This window comes from Pundamilia nyererei, unplaced genomic scaffold, assembly GCF_000239375.1.
Source record: "Pundamilia nyererei isolate P.nyererei 1_Seehausen unplaced genomic scaffold, PunNye1.0 scaffold00049, whole genome shotgun sequence".
In the NCBI taxonomy this organism is placed as follows: domain Eukaryota; kingdom Metazoa; phylum Chordata; class Actinopteri; order Cichliformes; family Cichlidae; genus Pundamilia; species Pundamilia nyererei.
Genome location: NW_005187450.1, coordinates 2,642,254 through 2,658,332, shown reverse-complemented (window position 1 = coordinate 2,658,332; position 16,079 = coordinate 2,642,254). Strand labels below are relative to the sequence as shown.

General features: G+C 41.5%; 1 protein-coding gene across 7 annotated transcripts in view; it reads right to left on the bottom strand.

Moving 5' to 3' along the window:
* prdm16 (PR domain containing 16) overlaps positions 1–16,079 on the bottom strand; it is a 170,817-nt gene that overhangs the window by 111,426 nt on the left and 43,312 nt on the right. For 6 of the 7 annotated variants that reach the window (XM_005732990.2, XM_013910836.1, XM_013910839.1 and 3 more), the window contains exon 2: positions 1,174–1,637. In XM_005732990.2, the coding sequence (XP_005733047.1) occupies positions 1,174–1,637 (464 nt within the window). Of the gene's footprint in view, positions 1–1,173; positions 1,638–15,623; positions 15,718–16,079 lie in introns of those variants that run through there. The other variant, XM_013910838.1, reaches the window with a different exon arrangement.

Sequence of the window (16,079 nt, the reverse complement as noted above, 5' to 3'; positions counted from 1 at the left end):
AGCTTTTGGAGAGAAGCCTCTTGCACCCCAAATGGCTGGCCATAATACAAAGTTTAAAAAGGAATATGTTCACCCTGGCACACTGCCACATAGCGTGTGCCTGAGTGTTTTAATCGTCTGCATGCTCCTACAACTGGTGAGAAGAAAACGTGGCTGAAAAAAAGACTTCTTCAGACTGAAACTATGATGGGATTTTTTTGTTAATTTATCTACATAATTTTCATCTGACTGTTTTTTTTGACGGTATTTTATCAACATGAGCCAGGTGTTTTAACATTTGAACTATGTATTGCATAGTATAAAGCATGAAACCATGGCAACATTCTCAAAAAAATTCCCTGCCTTGTTGGTTAAAGTTTTTTTAACTGTGCCCATCAGCTGCTGGTGTCCAATTCAATCACATCCTGCCCTTTTCAGAATGATGTTCCAATGATTAACTTGTCCAAGCCTCTATCCTTTGTTATGTATGAATGTAATATGAGACTACATGAATGACCGTCCTCCTGAAAAACGAACAGTCAAGGAGTCAGTGAAACGAAAAGCAGGCCAGCATATTTCACCTCTAATTAGGCATTTGAGAAAGCGAGACAGAGACGGAGAGAGACAGAGACCAGGAGTTTCTTTTTTCCCTTAATGAGCTTACTGAAGCAACTTCAATATCCTCTAATGTCATGTTGAAATGAAAATTAATAGTTCAATATGCCGCCACCGCACTGGGCCACGCTTCTTCCATTTCCATATCAGATGCCGTGACCAAATGAGTCTGCTCGCTTCAGACCGACGCCCAGAAAAGCTGATACCACCGCTAATCAGCCAGATTTTTCCATTTGACATTGCTACGTTGCTCTGCCGGAATTCTGGATAAGTGTGTTGTGTGCGTATGACTTTGAGTGTATGCGACAATCAAAGATGAGGTCCAATCCTACACATGATGGAAACAGAATGGGCATCTATGGTGATGAGACAGATTCTCTTGAGGAAATGTAAAATCTGAAAAGTGCCTCATTGCTTTAGTTACTTTCTTCACTTCTATTTAGCTCCGTGTCTTACTGTGTTGTACTGCGTTACCAGTAGCGGATTAAAAGGGACCCACAGTTTATGTGAAATAAAATAAAACTAATTAAAAGAACAGCAACTATAATGACTGCACAGAGAACCTGTGATAGTTCCTACCTCCCATCCAAAGGAACTGTCTTTGCCTGTGGCCACATGATGCTTTGTGCTGTGCAGACCAAACCTCTCACCAGCACCTATGCGGGTCTTTGCCCATACACCCAGACCTGCACCGGGCACAGAGGACTCCCGCAGCTCCAGTTCACTGGGAATGGGAATGTCATCAGGAATGTAGACAGGCGCCTCATAGGGCGAGCCCTCCTTGGGTGTGGTGAAGTCCTGGTCATTGCTGCTGCTGCTATTGTTGTGGAGATGGTGGTGGTGGGAGGCATAGATATGGGAGTGTAGCAGGTGGTGGTGGTTGCTGTTTGGATGGGAGGGAGTCGGTGAGGGCAAGGGGGACATGTTGATGATGCCGTCTTCTGCGTCGTCTTCTGGGCTGTCGGCGCCACCTCCGCTGCCAGCCGCTAAACCTGGCAGATCAGCCTCTGTGTCGTACATGCTGTCCACTGGCTCACTGTCATCTACAAGACAAAGACACACACAGAGATGTCACAAAGGATGTGTAACCTCCTGGATTTCCATGCCAGCTATATAGACGGGAAGAGAAAATCTGGTTTTAGCCATAAATCTATGTGAATAGCTTCCCTGGAATTGAAGACAGAAATTGAAATACTGTAAATCATATTTCCAAACCCAGTGGCATACTACGCATGCAAGGAGTTCTTGGCCTTAAGTTACAAAATGCACTTCAATGTCCTAACCTCTAAATTGTCAGCAAACCACACAGCACAATGAGGAAATTTAGTGGTCCTCAGAAAGTCATACTTATCCATCTGACTGGCTTCAGCAACAAAATGCTTAGTTCACTGATTTTCCAGAGGTTATCTGAGAACAGCCAGAAACACAGAGATAGTGGCCAAGTCCTTCGTGGGAATAGTTCTCAGTTTAATCATGGTCACCACGTCCTGCCAGGACTCATCTTACAAATAATTCGTTATATCTATCATTGACCTGTTGGGCCTCGTCGCCCATTATTATTTTCACATCTAAGACCTGACAACATGATTGTGCCGGCGCTCCAGGATCCCACCATTCTGACATGAGTGAAAACAAGAACAGCAAGTATGGTTTTGGTAACTTCAAATTTCATGATTTTGTTTTTCATACTGTATAATTCAGGCATTTATTATGTAAAATGAAAGTTTGTATGCACTAGAGCCTTTTGGTGAGTATCATTCCCTTAGGCTGTTTTTGAGTAGAGGCCTTTTAGTACGGCATATCAAGTTTTTAGTAAAGCTAAGATGTGTAATAATTTTCCTTTGTAAATAGCATAACATTGGAATTTGAATCAGGACCAATGGCATCAAGGGAGAAGAAAGCTTACAAATATGAAATAAATGCACATTTTTCAATCCAGCCCTCAACAGATCTGTACCTATTTGTTTGTGTCTCTGTTTTCTTAAGCACATCTATACACGTCTTTTTGTTATCCCTCTCTAGACAGTCCTGGTGTCTTAAGTCAAAGTACCACTGCAGTTTTACTATCTAAACACAGGGACTGGCAATCAGCAGGCCAACTAGGCCCAAAATTACAGCAGGAGTGGTTCCAATCAAGCGCTTTCCCCCCTCCTAACCTCCATCTAGCCTGCTGCCAAGCCTGTCGTCGCTGCCCAGGTTTTAACTGGAGCTGCAACATGACATTTTAAAAATGTCCTTGTTAGTGTGTGGAAGTATATTATTTTGTAATGAGAGGTTTTAATTTAAAAAATGATGCAAGTTGAATTCAATTAACAATTGGGATGTTTTATTTCCGTGAGTTTATTCATTCTAAAATGCTGTTTCTGTGTTATGTCAGGTCAGAAAGGCAGAGAAATACAGGCAGAATATGCTGTTAGGGAATCCAAATAACAAAACTGTTGTTACAGAAAGTGTAGAAAAGCACACAATGTGCAGTGGTTACCTTTTTTTTGCTATCTTGTAATTAGACATGCAACTTTAAAATGTGAAATGTGAAACTTTGGAAGCATGTGACGAGGGCTTTTCAGAGCCTGGCAAACCTGCAGCTTGTCCACATACATTTGGGTAACTTATCACATAAAGCTGAAGCAGTAAAAGTCAGCCTTTTATTAGTGATTTTGCGTCATCCCAGTGATTTTGACTGGAAAGAAACCCGTTTTTTAATGATCACTGTTTCGTGGGGATTCAGACCAGGCGTGCAATTAAGCATTGGAACATGTGAGCCAGCAGTAGCTTCCACTTTTCACAGATCAATTAAAGTTTTATAACTCAGCTCTATCTGCTGCTCCTTCCACACAATCAAAAGTGTTTTCAGACTGTTAAACTTTTTTTTTCACTCCCTCTCTCCCTCTCTCTCTTTCTGTTCACTGCCCCACTCTCACTGGCACTTGACCCATTGAGAGCAATTTTGACAAGCAGAGAGACAGCCTCGGAAAATCTATTAAATACCATTTGGCTTTAAGAGCCCCTATGAACAACAAAATGCACAGATCGCTACGTCAAATAATTGAGTAACAAAGAGAAGGGAAGAAAAATAAAAGTTCCTCTTAATCTTAATGAACAAAACATCTTTTGTGAGACGCATGGTGCAGTAAACCACAGCGGAAACGGCAAACACGGTGTGATATTAAACATGTTCAACTTTCAGTCGTAACTTTGTTAATTCCTAAAAAGAAAACAATTTTTTTTAAAGCATGTGAGACCAGAGACGAATGTTCTTTGCCATTCTGTAATACCATGTTCAACTGATGATGAAAAAAAGAAAGTGCAAATGAGAAAACAAAGCAGGCTCATAAGTCGAAGGGTGAGAAAGAAAACAAAGAGGAAAAGACAAAGAGTCCAGCAACTGATGACTGAGCTGCTTTTAAACAGCTGTGTGTTAGTTCTGGGTCTCAAACGTCCCAGAAAGAGATGTTAGGTTCACCTCCCTAAGGGCTTCTTAAAAAACACCCAGGCCAGATAGTGCCTTCCTCTCCCTGGCTCCTTATGTTGTTCTTTCTCTCTCTGTTCCCCTACGCCATCTCTTTCTCTTTTACGGGGAGCTATTTATCCTGATTACATCAGGGGTCAATCATTAATTCGCACCTTGGGGGTCCCGGTGCTGGCCATGGCTACAATAGGCTGCTTGTTCAGCGGCTGTTATTCCAGTGGAAAACTACTCTGCTCTGCCTGAGAGCCAGGCACAGGCCACATGAAGGCATCCCATTTATTTGATAAATTGTAAATGCATGCCATAAACGGAGCTCTTTGCTTTGTAGCATGGCTTGCAATAACAAAGATTTTAGGGCACGTATGAACAGATGCGGGGTATCACACAAACACACATCTGTTTGCAACTGAAGGAGCTGTTACTGTACTCAAAACACATGCGCAAGAGATCAGATGGTGTTGTAGGTAAAGATGATATCTCATAATTACTACATGTCAAAGGGAAAGAACAAGATATGACACAGATATAGCATTTACAGTCACTAGCCTAAAGTACACATCTGACACCATCAACTATTTATTGCAACAACAAGGAAACAACAATAGCACAAGATATTAAAGAAAACATGTTCTTTCCGTTCAAGATTAGAAGAAGCTACTGAGGATTTTTTTTTAAATAAAAATAATAAAATATGAAATGCTGATAACATTGTAATCAGCGTTGCCATAGCAAAATAACTTGACACGGTGCTGAAAATCAGCGGTTTAATCGGAGGGCCTTGCAAAAGGCAAATTGTTCTGTGGTTGTGTTTAATCAGAGCACTCTAGACTTAAATGCATAAAGATAGAGATCTGGAGTAATTTTCTGCCGTCTGCCTGGACGCACACAAACACATGTGCCTTGTGGCATGTGGACTGAGCGGTATTATCGATGTAGTCTGAAGAGCAGGAGGAAACAACACTGACGGCATACACGAATTCTGAGAAAGGAGCTAATGCATATAATAAAGACCAGCTAATTTCCTGCAGAGTAAGCAGTCATGACTTTAGTGAAAATTAAAAAAAATTACAAATCTTTGTAAAGCTGTTGCTCAAAGGTGCATTTTTTTCTTGTTAGGAAGGGATACACATATTGAACAGAAAAAGAACTGCACAGTACAGGATAGAACAGATGCCAAAAATAGCCCGATTATTCAGAGCCAGGTGTATAAGCAGCATGGTGAGGTCATGGCTGTGGCTATGATAACATTAAAAGAGAGAGGAAAAAAATGTGTGTGTGTGTGTGTGTGTGTCCCATTGATGGCCATTATAAAGCACACACATCCTATTTCTCTGACTGCCTTCTCCAGTACACACAGAGACTGCATCTTTTGGCTGGCCGTAAATTGATCTGGTTTAATTCAAAAAGAAAGCCAGCCACTGATGAAAAGACAATATCCAGGGGAAAGGCAAAACTATGCAAAATTCAGCAGAGACTCCAAATATGGGGGGAAAAGATCGTCTGCTGAATGAAAACATTTAAAAAAAAAAATCAAGGCAGAGGGAGACTGTGTGGACCATGACAGATAGGAAAAATAGTTAGGTGGTTGAGCAATAAATGACCAAACATTTTGATGTGGGAGCGCTGTGTGCATGTGGGGCAGTGTGCAAAGCCAAGTGTAATCTGCTGCCTGTGCCACTATATTGTGTCAATGTGGTCCCACTTAGCTGCGTCACAGGGCTACAGAGCGATATTGGTACCTGTTCCTCTGTAGTAAGGCTTTTGATGATTCTGTCTTCACAAAGAGAGTCCCCCACCACCACCACTACCACCACCCACCACCCCCACTTCCCTATTTAAAACAGGAGGGATGCAGCTGTAAAAAATCAAACAGGGACAAATTAAAAGGTAGAAAGAGTGAGCAGTAAAAAAAAGAAAGAAAGAAAGAAAGAAAAGTGTACAATAGGGATTTTTTCCACAGTGACACTGGGGTACCATATATCCAAAATGACGTGTAAATGGAAGCATGTGACGAGGCGGCCAAAGGAGGGCATTCAGTGGAGAAGGTTTGTGCATTTCCATGTGGGTGGAACTAGTGAGCGAGCATTGGGGGCACGATCATCTACAATATGAGAAAGCCTCTCCGAGCAAGAACACCACACTGTTTCCCCTTGTAAAAGCACCAGGGAGCATTTCCAACCAACACTTAAAACTACAACACAGCTACTTTGGAATAGGTGGAAAGTAAGAAGGAAAGAAAGACAGAAAGAAAAAGAAAGAGAGAAAAAGGCCAATGCACCATCTGAAGGCCCATTTCCCCTCCACAGGGTTGCTCATGTAATGCTGCAGATAATTATGCAATAACAATAATAACTATAATAAAGAATTTATCCGACAGCAACATATACTGGGATTGTTTGCTTTGCAACAATCTCAGCAATAAGATACTCAAACTATAGGACTTAATTATTTTATTATTAAGTTTGCATTTTTACAAGCCAGTTTACAATGCTTATGTCATTGACGAAAAGTGTGGTAAAAAAGTGGGTGGTTTTTATTTCTTTAAGCGCTAACACGACTAAAATATCGTGGGAACAAAACTGAAATGTAATTTCCATTTCTTAAAAGGTTCAAATCCACGCATCCTGACCCAATGACCTTGTTTTTTGGCAGAATTTAGAACATTTACTTTAATATTGGTGTCTCTTTGTCTGAGTCTCATCACTTACTGTCTATGACTATAAGGCTAGAAGACTTTGGTCACTGCAGCTCAGAATGGAGAGAGTGAGTGTGCATTTTTATGTTTGTGTGTAGCATCAATACAACATGGCTGATGTATTGATGTGTCATTTGTGCTGAGCAGCCCAGAGCCATTCCATCCTCCAATAAAGTGCATGTGTGAGTGTGTGTATACACTGAGATCAAGCCTCCAGGCAAGTAGGAGACAGCAGGCAACCTCCTGCAGCTGAGAGCAGGTGTGTTTTTGCGTGTGCGTGTATAAGTGTGTGTGGTGGCCCTGTAGTCCCAGGGGACCCTGGGGACCAGGCTGCTGCAGACATTTATTAACAGGGCAGATTAATAGCACTAGGAAAACATGTTCACAAACATGATAAATATTAATAATAATCAATATTGAGTTACATTTGCCAAATTGAGTTGCAAACATCACCCAGGGGGTGGGTATGGAGAGAGGAGGGAGAAGGGGGAAGAAAGGAGGTGGATAAAACAGGAAGAATACTGAGTGCAAAAGAAGAAGAAGGTGAAAAGAAGGAATCAAACAACAGTGAATAGTCTACACATGATTTAACAGCGAAAACTAAGCAAAACCCTTTACATTTACATGTCACAATAACCGAGACCACCTAAATCAGCTATTTTAAACTGAGCCTCAGAATCAATAACAAACAATTCAGGCAGAAGAAAACTATTCTCATTACTTTAATGTATCAGACCATTGCATTGCTAAAGAGGACGCCAAAGTCGGCGCTAAGATAAATCAGCGTAACTGCTAAATGTTTTATATTTCCAATCCTCCGAGGCTACTGAACGAAGGAGCCAGTTGGAGGACAGTGGGACCAAACCAGAGTCATCGTCAACACTCAGAGCACATCCGCACAAACAAGGCGGTGAAGCAAAGTTTGAATGTCAAACGCCACAGTCAAATTTTCACCACCATGGAAAGCAATTCTTGAATGAATTTTACAGCTTCACTGAGATCTAAAGGTGAGTCTGATTTATGAAGATATCCTCACTACCCGTGGAAGGTCACAGTCACTATCCACAGAAGTAAGAGAAATCAATCAAATCTAGAGGCAAATAATTTATCTCAGTTTTTATTTAATGTATCAAAAAACATCACTTCTAAGGCAACAGAATAACAGAACGTATGGTTGCTTTCAAAGATTCCACTTTTCAGGAACAGACTCTCACACTGTGCTTTGTCGATCTCTTTTTCCGTTTCTATTTGTGAGTCTCTAGGTGTGTGTGTGTCTGTGTGTGAGTGTGTGTGTGTGTGTGAGAGAGAGAGAGAGAGAGTCCCTACACCCACTTCTTGTGCAGCTTCATTTAGCAGGCCATTCGGGAGGCCAGACAGCAGCTAGGGGAGTACCAAGGCAGACAGTGTTCAGAACAAACCCATCTATTCTAATTAACCAGGGAAAAGAGAGGTTTGACTTGTGCGTCTGTATGTGTGCATGTATTTTTTCGAAGCAGGGCACTTTATTCAGTTTAACTTTTTATTTTAGGATGGGTTTATATTGTCTTTAATGTGTAAAATGTGAAATAATAATCACACTTTTTTACACTGATTTCAATAAAATCTTACTGGATCTTGGTCAATATCGCGTTGCGTCCACCTCAGTAATATCTATATGTCCTGACCTGCCTGATTATCATAGTTAGATGAAAATCTAGAGAGGGAATTCATGGCCAACAGATTTCTTAGCCGACATGGATGCACTTAGGTGTGTGTGCATGCTGAGTGTGTGTCTGTGTTAGTCAGTGTGGTTTGGCAGACTGGACGCAGCATACACCGATACATCAGTCTATTACTCTTTAGCCTTGCTCCTGCTCCTCTCTTTTTCTCGCTCCCTCCAGTCATTAGCCAGTGAATTAACGACAATCGAGCACGCTATTAATCACCCTGACAAAAGTGTTAGCATTGCCTGGCTAGGCCGGCGCGAGACTCTGGTGGGGGAGGAGGAGGAGGAAGGGAATGGAGGTGGTGGGCGAAAAGTATGAGAGTGAGCGCAGGATGACTACAAGGGTCAAGGGAGACTCTTGGTCTTTGGGGAAGGAAGAAATGTAAAGATATGGAAAAGAAGAGGTGTGAGAGACACAAGGGACATAAGATGAAGTGAAGACGGTGCAGCAGAAAAAACAAAAGGCTGATGTGAGCAACAGAATTCAGCACTCAGTCTCTGTGCACTTGAATATGTTTAACTTTAGTGTTCTGTTATTGAACAGTTAAAGTAGGTTATTTATACTACGGCGAAGCAAATGTACTCAAGGTTAAAGCTTATCAGCTCTTATGGAGTTGAATGTGTGGAGCTGCTGAAGGGTTCCTGTTTAAAGTCAAAGTCATAATGCAGTGTAACTACACTGTATGTAATTCTGAATTCAAATTGTACATATACATGTGTGCACCTCTTATATAGTTTGTACACCTTATTGATTTTTTTTGTGTGCGTTTTAAAGGCCCAGATAGGGACGGGCACTGCAAACCAGCTAAGGTTATAAATGGTGAGGTGTGTTGAGCAGTTGATGTAATATAGTTGTCCCACTGTAAAAATAAACTAATTAAACTAAACTTTTAATATTATCAGCCATTGCTTGTGGTGTAGTGCTGTGCATCCTACAAGACTGTATAAAACACATAATTGCATATAAGCCTTAGAGAGCATGCAACATGCAAATATATATATTGTCATTTGTCATTGTCATCTATCTTAAAATTTGTAGGAAGGGCATTATCCAATGCAAACTATACATAATGCTTCTATTATCAATTTGTATTTGCATTTACTAAATGGCATATAATGTAGATAAAATAAGACCAGGCTTTAATAGACTTATAGAAAAGCCAAGAAATTACCCAGAGCTTTGCAGGAAGTTATGTTTGCCGTCCATCTCTACTCTAATAACGAATGAGAACTCCTTCATCTTTCACTCTTGCTTTCTCCCTCACTACCAGACTAAGACCACCTGCTGGGAGGCCTGAGCTCTGGACGTCAGGTGGGTCACGGCCATCACACAGTCCCATGTCATCAGGCTGTCACAGTGAATGGAACTGACATGGGAGATATGCTAATCCACTTAGCTTCAAACTCAGCCAGGAGGCCGGTACGCAACTCCGTCTCTGCCCACTATGAGCAGAACACACACAGACACTTTAAGCCATGTAACTGTGAACTTTCCTCAATATGCATATTAGTTTAGATCAAATGAAGCCAAATGATCCCTGTGGGGCTATTAAGCTAGTACTCAATAGGATTTATATCATAGGAAAAGAACAGGTTATATGGGGATACAAAGACATGTAAGTATGAAAGCTAAAGCAATACCTTCAGTAAATAATGGTTCTCCGAAGCCTCTAATAGGTCACGTTTTATTTTAGTTGTTTAAAGGATGCTAATGACATCAAGTAATGGACTAGAGAGGACTAGAGAATGAAAATTATGCGTGTCACATGTTCATCCCGTGTACTGTAAATGGAGATGCAGTCAGGCGTGTATGCATCAACGTATAAACTGACTACTTTGATATAGTTAGTAAAAATGTGAAAAAACAAACAAACTCTGCATTCTCACGCACATCAGCATGGTGTTATAATCATACAGTACACTCTGACTTTCACACATGCTCATTGAGTCTGCACCAAAGTGATCAAAGTAATTCAGCAAGCAGCTAGGTGTCAGAGTTCAAAACTATTGCACCACTCAGCCAGATGATATCTCAAACTTATCCATCATATTTCCCGACCATGACTTCCCCTATTAGGAGCGGTGGCGGTGTTATTACTAATCTGTTCACTATCCCACAGAAACAGGAAGGAAGAGAGGGAAACAGATGGGAAGGCAGGAGAATGGCGAGCGAGGGACACAATGCTTACTGCTCCCTTCCTCCTCATCCACTTCACCTCCGTCCCCCTCCTCTGCTCGACTCGCTTTTTAGCTGTCCTCGAAGTGAGAGAGAGAGCGCAAGCGGAGGCTCACAATCAGTCTGACAATACTGTATACAAGTGCTTGAGAACAATGGAGGCCAACCACAAAGAATTCTGGGAACATAGCCACAGACTTCTTCTCCTTTGGGTGGCTCCTGAATGCCAGACCCATCGATACACATCAGCTGGCTGAGACTGACCGGTGCCGGAGAGAAGAGAGAATATAAATACATAATGCAGATATGATGTGCTTAGGTGACTGCTTCTCATCCCTGTACTCTATCTCACTTCTTTGCTGTGTTTCTAGGCATGCACGCATGTGGCAAAAAAAATGGATTTATCAAAATGTTTCCTGTTTCTTGAAATCAAATACCTATGCACATGCATCACACGCCAGCACATGCATACACACAGGTCGAGTGTCACTTCCTTCCATAATTACGACTCTTAATTAACACACATACAACCACCACGTGTGTGTGTGTGTGCGTATGTGTGAGATATGGCTAGGCAACTGAGTGCAACAATAAGTGCAAAAATACTTCTGACTGAATAAAAAAGAGAGAGAGAGAGAGAGAGGAGTAAAAGAAAGGCAGGGTTAGGCAGACATGGAGAGAATGAAAAAGACAGAGGCAGGCAATTTTGTCCCTCTCCACTTTAAGTGCGCAGGGTGTGGGGTGAACGCGGGTCCATTTGGAAATAATTGGCTGGTAATTAGGAGGGGTCGACAGGTCGATTCGGGAACAAATGACTGTCTTTAGCTCAGGTGGACCTCCGCACGAGATAATGGGAGCTATACCTCCCACCCCCTCCCCTTTCCACTTTCTTCTCCTCGCTCGTCTCCCTGCTTCTCCCCCATCTTTATATCTGCTGCTGTATGTGCTACCATATTTGCTAACAATGTCTTCACAAAAATGCATACGTTCCTTTATATGCAGTGTAGTAGCAACACGCTACATATCCTGCACTGAACACCTACTTACATTTAGAGTACAGCAATCGCCATGTTTGTTTTTTGGGGGATAATGCTAAAAGCTTACAAACTATGAATCAGGTCATTGTCGTTGTGTTTAAAAGTTACATTACTGACCTTCAATGCTATTCGGAGTGTCCTAACAATAGCAGCATGCATTAGCATCTTGCTTAATTGTAAGGTGGAAGTGGCCAACTTTATAAACAAGTCAAGTTCACAATGCTTAATAACAGAGCAAGGTAAGAAGGAGACCAAACTTCACAAAAAAACAAATTTAGAACCAGCGTTTAAAAAATACAAATACAAAATGATACAAAACAATACTAACTTTGTGTTACAAGGACAAGGTGTTGTTCAGGCACACAAATATGAAAGGGAACCAAGAGATACAACAGAATTAGCCAAACAGTGCATTTTGCCCCCATTCACCCTACCAACTTCAGGCTCTCACACTCTCTCTGTTTCTCTCCGTGTCTCTTTCCCTCTCCCGTCCTCCCATTCAGCAGCACTGGGGTCTTGTTTGGCTTCCTGCTGTTTGTGTCCAGACAAGGTCTTGATCTGAATACTGATTCCCCATTGATGGGCCCGCACTTCCGATCTAATTAACTTGTTTTGTCTTTGGCTAAATGGAAGCGTCTGAGGGAGGGTGAGAGAAAGAGAGAAAGAAAGGGGAGCGACAGCAAACAATGTCACAGATCTTTGCTGGAGACGCACCGTAAATAACAACAAGTAAACACAAACAGAACGAAGGTTAAGGAAGGATGTGTTAAGAAAATAAATTGTAATGCGTGTGCATTAGAAGCAGCCATAAAAAACAAACAAAAAACAAAACAAAACAGAGTTGCTCGCATTAAAAGCAACACTGGAAGTAAACAAGTAAATGGAGGCTTGAAGCCAGAATGAACGAGCACATTTACTGAGCCGAGTGGTGACAGGTGCAACAAAAACTGAGTTGATTCTTACTGGAATAGCTACACAAAAACATGGTTAAAATATGGACTTTCAATTTGTTTTAAAAAATTACTCTCAGGCTATTAAGCCTGACTTGTGATTTTTTTTCTGTGTAAAATTAGTATTAAATATGAATCCAATCATCATATCTTTAGAAAGTATATACCCAGCACCAGCAATTTATTGATTTTTATTTCATTAATATCCGTTTATATTTTATAACCCTCCCATGGTAATATTTCATGTCCGTATAGCTGGTTTTACGTCCTGAACTGGCTGGAGATGAAAGCAAGCGTCTATGTGGTTTCCCTTCTGTTTACTGTCCTCTGGTTACCCGTGGGTGCATACATTTCCGTGGGCATACGGCCATTGCCGCTATTTTGCCTCACCTACTTCACAGAAGGAAATACGGAAACAACAACACAAATACGTTAAGGAGGAGAGCAGAGGCAGACTGCGACGTCACAGTGCGTTGAAAGAAAGATATCAGCGAGACAGGCTAGTGACAATAAAAGGCAGGAAGGCAGGAGGGGTGGGTTGGTGAGGTCACTTAATGACATATGACCCAAAATAAACTGCATAAACAAAGGAATAAAGAGGCTTCGATGGGTAAAAGGAAGAGGAGAGGGGCAGACAGAGGGAGGATCAAAGGGGATGTCCGCTGCTGATACTGCACCTCAGATAATGTGTGGTGCAATTAGCGCCCTGTGACGATTTCCATTAGAGCTAATCAAATATTTATACTGCCTTCTGAGCATGTCACAATGCTGCCCTGGCCCTTCATATCAATGTGACAAATGCCTAATGAAAGAGTGGGCGTATAGACAGTGAGAGGAGGTGGGGAGGCAGAGAGATAGAAAAGGAGAGAAAGAAAGAGGTGTTAGAAGTAGAGTTTGCTCTTTCTCCCTCTTCCACATTTGGTTTGCAAATGTTAGACCTCTGTCATCAATTACATGGCTGGTCTGGTGGCAATGAGTGGCTGTGCGTGCGTGCGTGCGTGCGTGCGTGCGTGCGTGCGTGCGTGTGTGTGTGTGTGTGTGTGTGTGTGTGTGTGTGAAGAAACAAGGGCAAGGGAGCACTGATGCTACCTTAGCTAGAACCATTCATCACATTGGGCTGGATGCTGAACCGGTCCAAATGGGCCACATCAAACTCAACATTAAACCAAAATCACTGCTTGAAGTGGTTTGATTTGAATTTGATTCTCATAATAGTGCCATTCTCAAGATATCTACATGTCAGAAGAATGCATTTGTGAGCTATAGAAAAATAAACTGACTACAGTTAAGTGGTGCTTCTACAGATAAAAAAAAAATACCAATAATAACACATTCAAGCTGTTACCGGATGATATTGATGTTCTATTGTTTTTTAAAAAATAAAAAAAAACGCATATTCAATATTAAAATGATGTGACCCAATCCTACTCCAACTACATCCAACTAAGTGTAAATGAACTATTTAATATCACAAAAACCTTTTTAGAGGCTTTCAGAAACAGTTTTGAGAAAAAAAATGATCTCAGATGCACACACACACGCGCACACACATTAACCATTGCTGGCCAGTGGCACAATTGAGAGAAGGTTAGGGGTAACAAGATGGGCGGGCCTCCAAAGGTGAGAGGTCAAGTCCCGGTCTGACAGACAGATGGAAGAGAGTGGTCAGGCTTGAAGGATGAGAATGGGATGAAGGATGGCCCTGGTTGGGTGCTGTGTCAGTCTGGGATATGGATGACCGTCTTCACTACTGTGACAGAGTAATAGGCTCCCATTAACCAGGCAGGTTAACTGACCAGTGAGAGGAAAACGCTATAACAAAGGATACAAAAAATACTTAAACAGAGCAAAGAGCCCTTGTGTAACTAACAACTTTAAAGACATGAGGCTCAGAAGAAAAAAAGCTGACCAAAACAGGGAACTGATCACGGTGTGTTCTACCTCGCTCTGCTCGCTGGTCTTTCACCTCACCCCCAACCAGTCATAGCTGATGGGCTGATCCTTGTTCTGCTGGAGGTTTCTTCCTGTTAAAAGTGAGTTTTTCTTTCCCACTTGCTTGCTCATTACCAGTCGTTTGAATGTTGAGGATTTCTTTCTAATACTGTTGGGCTTTTGCCTTACAATATAAAAAGCACCTTAAGGCAACAGTTGTTGTGATTTTGCGCTATGTAAATCACATTGAAAATAAATTGTAAAACAACAAGAGGAACACCTTCGAACAAGAATGCTTTTTTCTTTCTTTTTTCTTTCTTGCTTTTTTCTTGCTTTTTAAAGTTTGACGGAGAATTCCTTGGAAGAAATATTCAGATATGTCGAAAGAAAATTTGAAAATTCATAAGTTCTTAACTTAATACAAACAAAAAAAGAAAGAAAATGGGCCACATTTTAGGTAATATTTAAGGGATCGTCCTCTGTTACTTGAAGTTGATATGTGATCACTGGACAAATATAACCTATAAGCAACAGACAGGGATCTTTGATTCTAACCTACATAACTCAGGTTAACAGAAAATGTCAGGATAAGATGCTCCAGCGGGCTAATCTCCAAGACAAGTGATAACATTCAGCATTGAAACCATGACAGATGAGTATTGATCTCTGAGTTGTTGAAGGAGGGTAAAAATAGATTACCAGAACACTTTATTGATATTGATTGAAGAGGCAAAGGGGTAAAATAACTTCCGTCTAAAAGAGAATCCTTCGCTAAGTTACTGTTCAATGATACGAAAAAAAGGATGTGTTGCACATGCGGCGGTTATAGATGTTCGCATTTCTCAGCAGAAGGAAATTAAACGTGTGCTTTAAAGGAACTTCACATGATAGCACTAAACAAATATTTAGTATTATCCCAAGTAGCCCGTTACCACCCCTCTCTAGAAGCACTGTCACAACTCGAAAGAACCTCAAACTACAACACGTATACGCAGACCCACATTTCACGCAGTACCATACCTCAGACATACATCTCAAACATTCACATGTGTAATCATAACTCACCGAAAGCCGACATATTATCTCACGCGTCTTCGAACTGCGTCGTCAAACTATGAGTTCCCAGCTACTCATAAACTCTGGTTACCAATTAACCGTGTGTGTGAGTGCTGCAGAGATACTAGAAGAGAAGAGGAGGTGTCTGGCAGACCTATCTGCAGCGCTGCGATGCGCTAACGTGAAAGAATGCCAGACTCAATGTGACATAGATAGGGGAAGTGCAGAGGCCCGATGGGCTGAGTGAAGGTCGATGTTGAGGTCAATACCCAAAGTGGTCGAAGCTCCATAACACAATCTCCACATCGTAATTTACGTACAACAATATATCTTATTCATTGTAAAAAATGGTGAAAATGGGGCTCTTGAGACTTTCAGTGAAGAATGTTTTTCAGGACGCATGATTACTGCTTGGATCTAAAGGGACAGCAGCACTTTTACTCGAAATCCACCTTCTGTCGACAC